Source organism: Salvelinus sp. IW2-2015, linkage group LG2 (genome assembly GCF_002910315.2).
Source record: "Salvelinus sp. IW2-2015 linkage group LG2, ASM291031v2, whole genome shotgun sequence".
Classification (NCBI taxonomy): Eukaryota; Metazoa; Chordata; class Actinopteri; order Salmoniformes; family Salmonidae; genus Salvelinus; species Salvelinus sp. IW2-2015.
In genome coordinates, this window is record NC_036839.1 from 17,737,313 (window position 1) to 17,752,834 (window position 15,522).

Sequence of the window (15,522 nt, forward strand, 5' to 3'; positions counted from 1 at the left end):
GTGTCCTCTGAAACCCCACAACAAACCTCAACACAGGAACACCACTCAGCACTAAACACAGCCGATTGATAGGGCATCATGTTTTATATTAGACCAAATGGTTTTATGTCTAGACCAAATGGTTTTATACTAGACCAAATGGTTTTATACTAGACCAAATGGTTTTATCTAGACAAATGGTTTTATACTAGACCAAATGTTTTATTACTAGACCAATGGTTTATACTAGACCAAATGGTTTTTATACTAGACCCAATGGTTTTATACTATACTAGACAATGTTTATATTGACAATGGTTTATACTAGACAATGTTTTTTATTACTAAAACCAAATGGGTTTTATACTAGACCAATGGTTTTATACTTAGACCAAGATGGTTTTATTATTAGACCCAATGCGTTTTATATTAGACCAAATGGTTTTATATACCCAATGGTTTTATACTAGACCAATGGTTATTTACTAGACCAGGTTTTTATACAGACCCAATGGTTTATATTAAACCCAATGTTTATAACTCGACCAAATTGGTTTTATATTAGACCCAATGGTATTACAAGTATTTATTAGACCAAATGGTTTTATGTTAGACCCAATGTTTTACATTAGACCAAATGGTTATAATTAGACCAAATGGTTTTATACTAGACCAAATGGTTTTTATACTAGACCAAATGGTTTATACTCTAGACCAAATGGTTTTATACTAGACCCAATGGTTTTTATACTTAGACCCAATGGTTTTATATTAGACCCAATGTTTTTATACTAGACCAATGGTTTTATTATAACAATGTTATAAAGCCAATGGTTTATATTAGACCCAAATGGTTTATATATAGACCAAATGGTTTATACTAGACCAATATGGTTATAACTAGACCAAATGGTATTTTAGACCAAATGGTTTTATACTTTAAGACAAATGGTTATACTAGCCAAATACTTTTATTATACTAGACCCAATGGTTTTATACTAACCCAATAGTCTCCACAAAAACAGCTGGTAGCTTCCAACCGTTTGGACCTACAAATTCTTGATAAGACACTCTCTGGAATAGTGGAGACCCATCCACGAACACAAGCTGGTATTTCTCACTGGTTCCTCTTACCGTCCCCCACAAGTGTCAGGGGACTCGTCGCTGAAGTCGGGAAACCCTATGTGGCCAAACTTCTATTTGTAGAATCCAAAACCTTTGGGCTACAAAACTAATGTGATGACCCACTTGTGCAAAATGTTCTCCGCTTTGCCCTACCGTTGCCCCACAAGTGTCACGGGACTAATCTGGAGGATACCCCCCCAATCGGTAGCCGATTTAATTAATGAATAGATTTCTTAACGACCAGGGACCCTCTCGCAAACCTAAGCCATAATCATACACCCCACCCACATATCCGAGGATTTTGTTCAAAGTAATATTTATCCATCTTCCAGCAAAATTACTGCGACCAAGAGTGGTCATAAGATCATGAATCGATGTTGATCGTTCTCTAATGGTTTCAAGATGACACCCAACATAGCTATTTGGGTTTTAGGTGTTTATAGTAGTTAAGCAAGCTGCGACACCAAAATCAGTGGACCGCGTTTGGGTCGATTCTTTTCCGGCCAATGCAGGATGTGGGGAATTCATTTAGTATAGGTGGCTTGAGGACCAACGATGAGTTCATGATTCAATGTGTAGATCCAATGACAGTGAGAATCCAATAGGTTTTATCCTTGTTGTTGGAATAAGTCACATCAGATTGACCAAATGTCCAAATTCATTCTGCCAGTTTTCTAAAGGAATAATCTTGTGCGACATTGAACCAGTAGGCATATCACAATATTGATTGCAGTATCCACAGTCGCCTTAAGAACCGAATTCAGCCACCTACAGTCACTGCCGCCAAAGAATGGTTTTATACGGTGGCAGTTTGGAGCGCCACTTACCTATAACGGTCTCCGAAGACACTCTAGACACTGTTCGTGATGATTTGTGAATAGATCTGCTAAATAGGGCCATCCTAGTGGATTTGAACCACGACCTACTCGCCACCCTAACCCCGAAATATCAATACTCGCCGTTAGACCATATCTGAGTGATCTACTTTATACCAATGTGAGTTTTTTTTGCTTTCTCCGACAGATACAGATTGACAGTTGATGGATATCGATTGACGAATTATAGATGTTCCACGGCCCCTATGAGAAATGAGAATACCTTCATGTTGATATAGTGTTTAGTGACCAATATACTGAGTGTGGGTAGCTTGTAATCAACGTAAATGAATGCTAAAGAAAGAACACCCAATTAAAATCGATTCGTTTCAACTAGATAACGTTGAGACGCATCGTATCCGCAAATTCTCCATAACGCTTATGTTACCACCTTCGCATACTGCCAGTGAAAGATTGTGTGGACTATAGCCTAGTGGATTTGTTCAAACCATTCCGACATAACTATTAATCGGTCTTCTCACAAAACAGCGTAGCTTTCTCAGTAACCCGAGTTTACTACAAATTCGAAGAGGAACACTCTCCCTGAAAAAGGGAGAACCCCCTACGTAACACAGTTGTATTCTCCACTTTTCCTCTACGTCCCCCACAATGTAGTCAAGGGTACTCGTCTGTGAGAACCAGGAAAACCGATCTGATGTTGCCAGAGCTTTCTGTTTGTAGAAATCCGAAAACATCTTATTATGTCGGCTACAAATACTTAATGTCGATCCCACTTAGTGGCACAACTGCTACTAACCGCTGCCCTACTCCACCACCAAGTGTCACGTTTGTGGGCAGACATATCTAGTGAGGAACCTAGGACCGCAAATGGTTTATTATAGAACCAAATGGGTTTTATACCGGTAACCGACTTAAAAATGATTAAGAATTTTAACCAGGAATTCTCTCGGCAGACCTTAGCCATAATTACAGTACACCTTATTAATACTATAGACCAACGATGCCGACTCTATAGGATTCAAAGAGAGATTTTCCAGTTACTTCCCGTACAAAATTTAACAGCGTCAAGAAATGTATAGAATACAGATGTCGAGTACCATTTGCATGATGAAATGAGAGCTAGCACATAAGTCATTGGTGGTAGAGATGGTGCAGTCATAGCATGCCTTTCCAAGCCTGACCCGGTTCGATTCCCGGCCCAATAGTGCAGAAGCAATGAGGAATTCATTTATAGTTTCAGGGGCTTGTGTATGTATCTATTCAAAGTAGACCATATGACAGAATTTGAATCAATATCCTTGTTGTTGGAAGTTCGCGTACAATTTGCTATGACGCCACCACATTACTGCAGGTTTTCTAAATGAATAAATCTTGTTGCGACAGTGGAACCATGTAGTGCAACATCCCACAATTATTGCAGTATAACCAGTCGCGTTCTAAACCATTTCAGCCACCTCATAGTCTACTCCAGACCAGAAGAAGATTTAGTGTAAGCTCTCTTGGGTGAGGGGAGCCAGTGATCCTGATGCAGCTGTTTTAACAGAGATGACTGAAACAAAGGATCTAACCACAGAACCACAGCAGGGTACTAACTTCCTCCTCGCTGACTTCCATCTCTCTCCTTCTCTCTTTTTCTTTATATCCACCTCTCTCTTCCCCCTTCCCTCCCTCCCTTCTCCAGGATGCTGAGGAGTACGGGGAGCTGCCCGTCAGGCACAACGAGGACCAGCTGAACAGTGAGCTGGCTCAGCGTCTCCCCCTGCAGGTCAACCCCCACAGCTACGACAGCGCCCACACCAAGACCCACCTGCTGCTGCAAGCCCATTTCAGCCGCGCCCAGCTGCCCTGCTCCGACTACGGCACAGACACCAAGACCGTGCTGGACAACGCCATACGCATCTGTCAGGTTAGTGGCTGACTGTGTGTGTGCAAGATCTGCTGTGTAGGTTTATGTACTGTACCACACACTACATCCCTCTGGGTACATCCACCGCCCTGCTCCTTTCTGAACAGTGCACCTCTGAAATACTTCCTCTGTTTTCTTGTCCTTTTGTTTCCATCAAAAAKAACAGCTTGCTTTCATACATCCYAGAATGRATCCTCTCTCAGCCCTGGGATTCAGACCCTGAGCACATTTCCATGTGTCAGTCAGTCAGAGCACCAGTACTCAGATGTTCTGGGTGGAAGAAAGCTCTTCCCTKTTCATTCAATATGGGAAATGKAAGGCTTGTCTAAAGACACAGAGAGGCAGTTTCTGCTTAGTGCTTGGAGCAACTTTGTAGCATGATCAGGACAGAGTGCAGTAGAGGTGACATAGGGATGACATAGAGAAGATATAGACAGGGCTCTAAATTTTATGTTTTTATTGGTAGCACTGGTGCTCCCAACTTTTAAAAAAAGTTAGGAGCACAACAGAAAATCTAGGAGCACCAAAATATATATATGTTTTAATTGATTAAGATATAGCATATTGGGTCTATATGAATTCTAGCTACTTTTGAGGCACATGTTGTGGTATATAACTAATATTTAACCCTGTAAGACATTTGTTTATTGTCAAAAGCTAAAATGTCATTTAAATGACAAAGTGTTTGGCTGGTGGGGTTTCTGTACTGTGTGTGTAATAGAGTTTGCCAAATAAACGACCACTCGAATGGTACAAATCATCAAGATATATCATTTTTTCAGGTAAGTCTACTTTGCAGTTAACATTTAATTTGGAAAGTTGTGTGGGAAAGCCTTTAGAAATGACTGTTTCGGTGTCACTAACTGGCTACAGGAAGTGCTGGACAGTGCACACGGGCATTCCCATGCCGTTACGTCTTCAGAAAGTTGAAGGAAAAATACAAGTCAGTGATGCATACTTGAATATTCTTTACTTTGGATTGAACAAATAGGCTTTGGATTGAACGACTCTACGGTAGGGCACTCAGAAACAACTGCACAGTGAAGCATGTCATTACAACCATTATTATCTGGGTGATTTGTTTTCCTGGTTATACTGGTGCTCTCAAAATAAAATGTTATCTCCACAGCACGATATCCAGGAGCACGTTGCCACCAAATGGTTGCTCTTTAGAGCCCTGGATATAGACATGACATAGAGGTGCCATAAAGGTGTCATAGAGGGCATCAGATGCCAGGAGACTGGTAAACCGAAAGCCTAACAAGGTTTTCAAATAATCTAAATGATCATTGTTGACTTGTGTTCAAACTATTTCCATTTCAGTGTGATAATGAATCTGTATATGTTTTTGCCCATGGTGATAATTTCAGCCTTTTTAAAAGACAAATATTGTATCTATTTTGGGTCTCTGGCTTCCTAGCATGAAAGTGTTGAGCGTGATGAGGATGACAGTCAGGTTTGACCACAGGACCTCACAGGGACAGCACGGCTTTAACAAGACAGACTGCACTGTCTGCCACTAACCTAACCACCACACACACACTTACTGCTGATAGTTCCAGTACACACACAATACACACACACACAATCTTAGAATACACACACACATAATGTGGATCCTGACCGACAGGAGCCCCTGTCACTCAGGAGGGTGTGGAGATGAGTTGTAGCTCCTCGTAAAAAGAGCCTTATCAGGGATTGCTCCTAACAACCAGGCCTACCCACCAAGTGCCCTGGCCACCAGATCCCAGGTCTGCTGGTGATTGGCCATGCCTGGGAGAGATTTGGTCCATGTATGCCCGTAGGATCTGGTTCTGTAACCCATTGTTGCTGCCTTTGTATGTGTGGGGGGATGATCTGCAAAGCGCTGACTGTGTGTGTGTCTGGTAGTGATTGTCCATTGCTCGTCCACTTTTATCGCTCCCTGCTTTGCCAGGCCAGGCTAACAGAGCCTTTTTCCTCATGTGGCGAGGGTATCGTATTCATTAGAGCCAAACGGAAAATGAAATCAAGCGTCTCTTTTTGGACTGAAGTTTCAGTCCGTTTTCTTCCGTTTGATGCCTAATGAATATGGCCCAGCTAACGGGGACTCCAGTGACATCAGCCGTAGTTCTGTCACCATCCATTTGCTTCTTCAGCTTCTGTGAAATGTTAATCAGTACTACTTTAATTTGTACTGCATTAGCATTTTGATTAACTCTGCCGGGGCTTCGCCTGTGCACTCAAGGTCCTCTTTAGTCATAGTTACTGCCAGGGAATTACTTTCTGATGAATTAAGTTTGTTAGAATGCAGCGGAGCTTGGCAAACTCTAACCTTACGAGGGAGGGAGGGAGCAGGTTAGCGTTATTTCATCATGAATCTTGTTCTGGAGGGAGCTCTGCAGAGTGGTCATAAAATATGATTTTAAACCTTAACACTAACCTTAACAACACTGCTAACCCTAATGCCTAACCCTAACCTTAAATTAACACCAAAAGGCAAAAAAGCAACACCAAAAAGCAACAGCCAATTTTTACTTGTCAGCTTGCCCCAGTTCTGCCGCCAGGACAAGACTCATCCCAATAAATATCAACCTGGAAAGGAGGGGGGAGGAGTGTGTTAGAGAAATTGAGGGGTGTATTTATTGTGTAGCTGTTCAGCATATGTGCATGAATGTGTAAAGACATGCTGAATTTGAGTGAGCAAAATGGGCTCAATCGTAACATAACTCATTGTGAGTAAATCTCACACTGATGTCAGTGGGGGATTTTATATAGTCATATAAATGCACGCATTTTTCAACTAAAGTATTTCCTGTCTGTCTACAGGCCATGCTGGACGTAGCAGCCAACGAGGGCTGGCTGGTGACTGCTCTCAGCATYTGTAACCTGGTGCAGATGATCGTTCAGGGCAGGTGGCTCAATGACTCCTCTATCCTGACCCTACCTACCATAGAGCAGCAGCACCTCTACCTGTTCAGGTAGACAACATGACTCTACTGCCCCTGCTGATGGAGGTGTCTGGGTTGTAGTGAAGGTAGACTGCAGCATCAGTCACCACGCAGAGGAGTATAAGAACTTTCTATGTTTCTTATCATCTGTCTGTGTCTTGTCTGTTTGTTGTGCCATCGGACTGTATTTTATGTACCGTTGTATGTTTAAGCACACACAGGATGAGCATGGTGCTAGGACTCTTAATTAACGCTCTATGGCATGGACCATTTTATAATCCACCGACACTATCAAACTCTGCAAGCATTCTTATCATCAGGCAGCATCAGGTACATTCTGCTAACCTCGGGGCTGCTCACGCACACACACTAACACACACACACACACACACAGAGAGGAAATTCAAGAGTGAGTGTCCAAGGCAATCTTAATTATTTTTACATACACACCATATGGATTTGAGAGACTGTGTCCTACAGTGAAGAATAATTTTGTGCCAACTCAATAAATATGGTAAGGAGAAAGGGATAGAGGGATGAGAGAGGACAGAGGTTCCAGTGGCGACAACACAGCAGGAAGTGTGGTTAGGATTTAAAATCACATGACTAGATCTGCCCCCTGTTGTTCCCCGCAGCAGGTGGAGCTCCAAGGGAGGGAAGGGCGGGGCCAGGGGCTTCCACGGACCAATAGAAGTGCTCCCTGAGCTGATTGCCTCCTGCGAGGGGCGGGAGAACACCTTCGCTGCCATCGTGGGGGGGAGCTTCAGCCCCATCAGATCTCCCAGGTAACAACCTTCTAACATTCTGCGTTCCTTCACCTCACCGTTATAGAACACATCCAGATACTGGATGTGTAAAGTGTCACTTTCCTATAGAAACAGAGGCTTTCTAGAGGTACATACACTTCACCATGAACCCTCCAGTCTCCATTGTCCTCCACCACAATGAAATAACGTGAAATACTTCCAAGGTGTCAGCCTCATCTCKCTATTCATGTGACCTTCTCAAATACACTACCAGAGCACTACCAAACAACATATACACACTCTCTACCACCGTCAGCCCACACACAGACACACAAACACACAGAGTGAGAAGCATCAGTCTGTCGCGGTGGTCCAAGGTACCTCCAGGATCTCCTATTACGGTCCAATGCGAGGGTTTACAGCACCAATCTAAGTGCTAATTGCAGCTGTAATGAGAGCGTCCAGGCGCCACTGCAAGCCCAGCGGCCTTGCCCAATCAGTGTCCCCGCTCCCCCTCCTCCCAGCCCCTCAACGCTCTCCCCCCCATGGCATCGCGGCCTGGCTAATTAAATAACTAGATGCGTGGCAACGTCCCAGTCTGATTCGCCAGGGGACAGTAATCCTTACATAAATAGCTTTTGTTGGGTGAATCTGAGAGGCTTTTCTCCTTCTCCCATCCCAGTCCCTCCCTGACACTGACAGGGTCTTCAGGAGGAAAACACACACACTCTCACACATACATACTCAGACACGCACATTCATACACCTATCATCCATACGCTCTCTGTCTCTACCTTCCCTCTACCTCTCTTGCTCTATCCCCTTTTGGATTTGTGTTTTCTTCTCCATTTGAGTCAGAGATGTTAAAGTCACCATGACAAAGCTTTAAGAGGCAYCTAAGACCATGGGAATTATGTGTGTTTGAATGAATCAAGCTTTCTTCAAACGCTCTAGTCTTACCAGATAGATATGTCCATCTTATACAAGGCTCTCACTTAAGTCTGAATCTCTTCACCTCTGGCTCTTTGTTTGTCTCCCTCCTCTTTTCTCTCTCTCTGCACTCCGGTCTGACACATTTCCTTGTCTCTCTCTCCCTCTCTCATTTCTCTGCACCCCTCTCTGTTTCTCTTTTACTATCCCTCCTCCCTCTCCCCTCCTCTCCTCCAGGCCTGGTCGTTCCTCAGCCATCTGCCGGTGGTGGAGGTGCGTCTGAGTGTGAAGGGTTGGTGGGAGGGGTGTGGGGAGCAGGCACAGCGCTCCCTCCCTGCGGCCGGGGGGAAGCTCAGGGACGACAGAAGCTGGCTGGATGTCCACACTGACCAGGAGTACGTCCTGCAAGTCTCACTGCAGCGCATCAACACCGGCCAGCAGAGGGTACGTACACACACTCATGCTCACACATGTATAAAGGAGCTCACACACACATTATTGACGTTAGTTATGATTGACTGCTGATGAGTTGATTTGTCATCATGTTTTCCAGAGGAAGCAGGACAGTAAGGCACAGGCCCCCAGGTTCCCTAAGAATAAGGACGAGGGCTGCTTTCTGGTTCTAGGAGAGGTGAAGCGCAGAGAGCTACTGGCCGTCAAACGTATCGGATACTGCCGACACCGCAGCACCGTTTCCCTGGCCTTCTACACCCCCGAGAAGACCGGAAAGTACGTATGGGAATGTTAAAAAGAATTGGTAAAAGTTCAACACATTTTTTTCTTTGGGGTCTAAGCCTGGTTACTTTATGCATCTTGGCACAGCTGCCAGTGTGAAAGGGCTTTATAAAATAGTTTGATTAATTGATATTTATCCCACCACAAACTCTTACTTCCCCTGGTAACCCCCTCCTCTCCCTCCAGGTGTATTTACACGCTATACTTGATGAGTGACAGTTACCTGGGTCTGGACCAGCAGTATGACCTCCACCTCAGCGTGACCCCTGCCTGCATTGCTGCCCAGGTCAACAGTAAAGTCACTGAGGCCATGGGAGGAATGTCCGTCAAGTGATACGTCAACATGATGACATCATCATGAGTGACATGGTGACAATGACCATATAAAAATGACAAGAGACAATGGCCATGTGTCTTTAGACGCCAATGTTTGGGATATTTACCCTGATTATGTGATGATGGTAATTGTGTGACTGGATGTTAGCCTTAAAGCAGGGATGTCAAGCTCATTCCATGGAGAGCTTAGTATCTGCGGGTTTTTGTTTTTTCCTTTCAATTAAGACTTTGACAACCAGGTGAGGGGAGTTGTTCCTTACTAATTCGTGACCTTAACTTATCAATCAAGTACAAGGGATGAGCCATAAACCCTCCGACACTCTTGCCTTCTGTGGAATGAGTTTGACACATGTGCCTTAAAGGGTCCCATGCCTGTCTGGTCCTAATATGGAGGGATGGAGGGAGGGAGGGTTAAGGAACTAGGGAGAGTCTGGGTCATGGGCTATGAGAAACTGTTTGGCCTAATGGGACCCTGTACAATGATTGGTCAGTTAATAGAAATAGTCATGAAAGACAGGGCTGTCAAGTTACCTCATCAACGTTGTGTAATACAATGAATACCTATTTTGTTGCAGTATATCATATCATTCCCCAGTCATATTCTGTAAATAATATATCCGGGGATTGGCCTACTATCTAAAACTCCCCAAATCCACCAACTTTTGAACAGGTGGTGAGGAAAATAAAACCTGATAAAGAGTGGCTTGTTTTACTCAGTTGATTTAGGGACTGGGAGTGGGGGAGGGGTGACATATTTTATTGAGACGTTGTTGAGATGAAGAATAACAGTAGTAAGAGAGAGCAGCACAAAGCGTGGTGGTTAACTGCAGGAAAAACGTGGCATCACTGTGTCCAACAGGGAAAAGCTGCTCCCGGAGAGTTTAGTTTATTTAGGCTGGCGGGGTGGAACTGGAATTCTGTGCGGATGTGTGAAACACGCTTCCCTGTAGCGCTGTGGGGCTACAGTACTGCCCCCCACCCCCACAATCCTTAGTGTATAGCACAGAATAGCCTCCTCCTTTCCTTCTTCCTCCTCCTCTTTCTTTGTGTAAGATTCATCTATAGAAGCTGATCAAACTGCCGTAGACAGTCATACAAGGAACAGAAGAACATAACCGAAATACATAGAGGTAAATGTGTAAAGATGTCTCAAATTGTTTCATTGATTAGTATGTTGTAACTGTTTATTTTCTTGGGAGAGCTGACAACTATATTTTAGAACCAAACTTATGAGACATAATCCATCTGCGTCTTTGTTCTGATTTTTGGATTGTCCAATCAATTGAAGCAGATGTAACTTCTCTGTTGATTGAATATAATGACTTTTGAAAAAAACTTTTGCTTGGTTTGAAAAGTCTTGAAATAATTTGGGGGGTTTTCAACTTTGAGATAGTGACCTATATATTGTTATGTTATATATATTACACTTACTATCAATGCCAAAAGACATATCATGCAAATAATTACCAATAAACCTCCTTATATAAAAAGCACACCATTTCATCTCAAACTACACTGCATGTGCAAATACTTTCTCTACTGACACTCTGTCTGGTTGCACCACCATGTCATTTCTATAGTATACAGTCTGTCACTGGGGCCATTTTCCTCTGCTATGGTTTCATCTGAATATGGAAMCCGTATGGTCCTAAAGAACAACTCTCCGTCAGTCAGACATGGGTCAAATAAACATGTCAAACGGTTTCAAGTATTTGGTAGTGTTTGTGGTGAGCATGATTTAGATCTGGACCTACACCCCTGCGCTGGACTCCTCTCCCGTAGCGGTCAGGTTCACCACATGATYGCCATATTTCCACCTCTTCACTATTGGATCCAGAATTGCAGAATGCTAATAGGCCTATTGTATGGGAATTAAACCATAAGGAATGCGTTGCTTTGTCTCTGTAAAAAAATAGCATAGGCTACTTTTTTTCAGTCTATATGCAGGGTATCCCAAATTTGAGTTTAATTAAATACGAATATAATTGTGTTACTTTATAGCCAAAGTGTGACAGGGACTCCAATGTAATTTGATGATTTTCGTCTGAGTAGGCCATATAGCTAAATAGTGGGCTGTGCAGGCCTCAGTGCTAGACCTGTATTTTATTATAGGTGTATGTTGTTTGGTAGTGTAGCCTACTTCAGTAGTTATGGATATTAGTCTAGCAGTGCCTAATGTGATAATCCACGTTTTCGAGTTAAAAACTATGGAGTCTAATCTAATTAGCATAATGAAAAAATCACCAAAATCCTCCTGGTTAAGCTAGTTAGAGATATCTGTTTATATCTGATATTTTTGCATCTGCCTACTGCATCTGCCAATGGCGGCCTTCCGCATCTGTGGTGGAAGGTGGTTGAGCTACAGCGGTGTTTGTCAGATCAGGAGACATCTCACAAAAAAGTCTCTGTCATCTGAACGGTTTGGCCTACAAACTAATATGTTCTCCGTTTTTCTCTACTACCCCCACAAGCGTCACTTCATGGGACACATCTGAAGTCTTACCACTGATCTGCCAACTTTCGTCTGAATTATCAGTTTGGGCTACACACTAATATGACCCCTCTATAGAAAGGCGAGGCTATCATGAACATATACATGTTGTTTTGCTCTAGGACACCCACAAGACTCATCTGAAGGTAGCCCAGTACCAGATTTATGGAAATAGTTTAGTGCCCAAAATGTATTTTTGTTTTTAATATGGGTTAAAAAAAACGTATTTCCTGATMTTTAATCTCTCAGATATAGGACATACACTTTAAAATAAACATTTTTATTAACTTTTTGATAATCGTTTTTTCCATGTATGAATCTGTTATTCAATGTGTTTCTATAAACTAATAGCAGTAAGGCCAAATTCAATGTTTCATCAAGTAAGTAAATACTTTTTTTATAGGCCTACCTAAAGGGGTCCTAAAATTCAAAATCTTAGCTAAATGATACTTGGTATGACCATCTTAAAACAATGCCAAATGTTATTTTAGTAGAACCCCAGCTTAGATTCTTAAGGATGAACTTTTCTGTTATTTTCACAGTGAAATGTAGGCTATCTCTGTGTGTAGCCATTTAGACAAAACATCGTTAGATTGTCTAACTTGAGGCATGCCACATTACTGTCGATTAAGGCCATCAATGACAGTGAACATGTTGCTGTGAATTTCGTCATGTTAGGCTAATAATGCCTACCCAGTGAAGGTAGCCTAGGTAGATGTTTTACTGTATGGCATAATTTTAAGTCCATCCTGGGGACTTAATAAGCTCGAGTATTTTCTATTCTCTTTTCCACCGATATTTGCAGTCTAATTAGTAGTAAATTTGTGTTTTACGAAAAGGTTAAACTGGCGTCAACTATTCCGTGCATGCACCGCATCCTGGGTTATTTTTCTTCATCGCGCGCCGCAGGAGATATCATATCATCTGGGCGTCCGTGTCGAAAGTGAAAGAAATACGAACACAACACATGATGGGAGAAAGACTAGAAGAGTGTGGGTGAGGTGGGGTGGGAGAGTGGATGGGCAAGGGCACACTTGTCTTTCCGTTAACGTATCCCAATATGGTATCAACATCAGAGAAAAAAACGGTCTATTACGTTCCAAATTGATTTCGCATAGGCCTAGTTGTTTAAACCTGGGTTACATTGAATTAACAAATTCTTATTTTTGTATATTAACTGCTGGGGCTATAATTATATATTTTGCCGTTAGTCATAAGCGATTTTATTTTGTGCAATTGTCTGTTTTATCGGAAATAAANCCGTATGGTCCTAAAGAACAACTCTCCGTCAGTCAGACATGGGTCAAATAAACATGTCAAACGGTTTCAAGTATTTGGTAGTGTTTGTGGTGAGCATGATTTAGATCTGTACCTACACCCCTGCGCTGGACTCCTCTCCCGTAGCGGTCAGGTTCACCACATGATTGCCATATTTCCACCTCTTCACTATTGGATCCAGAATTGCAGAAGGCTAATAGACCTATTGTATGGGAATTAAACCATAAGGAATGCGTTGCTTTGTCTCTGTAAAAAAATAGCATAGGCTACTTTTTTTCAGTCTATATGCAGGGTATCCCAAATTTGAGTTTAATTAAATACGAATATAATTGTGTTACTTTATAGCCAAAGTGTGACAGGGACTCCAATGTAATTTGATGATTTTCRTCTGAGTAGGCCATATAGCTAAATAGTGGGCTGTGCAGGCCTCAGTGCTAGACCTGTATTTTATTATAGGTGTATGTTGTTTGGTAGTGTAGCCTACTGCATTAAGGTTAGTTATGGATATTAGCCTAGCAGTGCCTAATGTGATCATCCACATTTTCGAGTTAAAAACTATGGAGTCTAATCTAATTAATTAGCATAATGAAAAAATCCCCATCAAAATCCTTCTGTTTAAGCTAGCTAGAGATATCTGTTTATATCTGATATTTTTGCATGGCCTGCGTCTCAATCTACTGCATCTGCCAATGGCGGCCTTCCGCATCTGTGGTGGAAGGTGGTCGAGCTACAGCTGTGTTTGTCAGATCATGAGACATCTCTATCATCGAACGGTTTGGTCTACAAATTAATTTGTTCTCCGTTTTTCTCTACTATCCCCCACAAGTGTCACTTCATGGAACTCATCTGAAGTCTTACCACTGATCTGCCAACTTTCATCTGTATTATCAGTTTGGGCTACACACTAATATGACCCCTCTATAGAAAGGTGAGGCTATCATGAACACATACATATTTTGCTCTTGGACACCTACAAGCCTCACAAGACTCATCTGAAGGTAGCCCAGTACCAAATTGATTGAAATAGTTTAGTGCCCAAAATGTTAAAATATATATATATATGGGTTAAAAAAACATATTTCCTGATCTTTAATCTATCATATATAGGACAGACACTTTAAAATTAACATGATTTTGATTCATTTTTGATAATCGTTTTTTTAAGTATGAATCTGTTATTCAATTATTTTCTCTAAGCTAATAGCAGTAAGGCCAAATTCAATGTTTCATCAAGTAAGTAAATACTCTTTTTTTTATTAGCCTACCTAAAGGGGTCTTAAAATTCCAAACCAAAGCTAAATGATCATTGGTTTGACCATCTTAAAACGTGTTATGTTAGTCAGAGTCATGTTATCTTAGTAGAACCCCTGCTTTGACTCTTTAAGGATGATCTTTTCTGTTATTTTCACAGTGAAATGTAGGCTATCTCTGTGTGTAGCCATTTAGACGAAACGTCGTTAGATTGTCTAACTTGAGGCATGCCACCTTACTGTCGATTAAGACCATCAATGACGGGCGACATGTTGCTGTGAATTTCGTCATGTTAGGCTAATAATGCCTACCCAGTGGAGGTAGCCTAGGTAGATGTTTTACTGTGTGGCATCATGTTGACTCCATCCTGGGGACTTAATAAGCTCAAGTATTTTCTATTGTTCTCTTTTCCACAGATATTTGCAGTCTAATTAGTATTTTTTTTAAGGTTAAACTGGCGTCAACTATTCCCTTGCATGCACCGCATCCTGGGTTCTTTTTCTTCCTCGCGCGCCGCAGGCGATATCCTATCATCCGGGGGGCCGTGTCGAAGTGAAAGAAATACGAACACAAAACATGATGAGAGAAATACTAGAAGAGTGTGGATAGGGTGGGAGAGAGTGCATGGGCAAGGGCACACTTGTCTTTCCGTGGACTTTTCCCAATATGGTGTCCACATCAGAGAAAAAAACGGTCTATTACGTTCCAAATTGATTTCGCGTAGGCTTAGTTGTTTAACCCTGGGTTACAATGCATTAACTAATTCTTATTTTGTATATTAACTGCTGGGGCTATAATTATATATTTTGCCGTTAGTCATAAGCGATTTTATTTTGTGCAATTGTCTGTTTTATCGGAAATAAAACGGAAAGGTTGACATATGGGAAACACTCTTTTCACGCCACTTTGATACTGAAGTGACTTTTTCGTAGCAGGTAAGGACTGAGGTTAGGAAAATGGTTAGGGTTAGGGGTAAGC

The 15,522-nt window shown here is 42.1% G+C and overlaps 1 protein-coding gene across 1 annotated transcript in view; it reads left to right on the top strand.

The window, feature by feature from the left end:
- LOC111972823 (activating signal cointegrator 1 complex subunit 3-like) overlaps window positions 1–11,228 on the top strand; it is a 219,004-nt gene extending 207,776 nt beyond the window's left edge. The window contains 7 exon segments of the mRNA XM_023999929.2: window positions 3,623–3,847; window positions 6,656–6,807; window positions 7,413–7,531; window positions 7,534–7,562; window positions 8,691–8,897; window positions 9,007–9,182; window positions 9,375–11,228. Of these exon segments, the coding sequence (XP_023855697.2) occupies window positions 3,623–3,847; window positions 6,656–6,807; window positions 7,413–7,531; window positions 7,534–7,562; window positions 8,691–8,897; window positions 9,007–9,182; window positions 9,375–9,522 (1,056 nt within the window). The 3' untranslated portion in view covers window positions 9,523–11,228.
- Window positions 11,229–15,522: the final 4,294 nt, after the last annotated feature.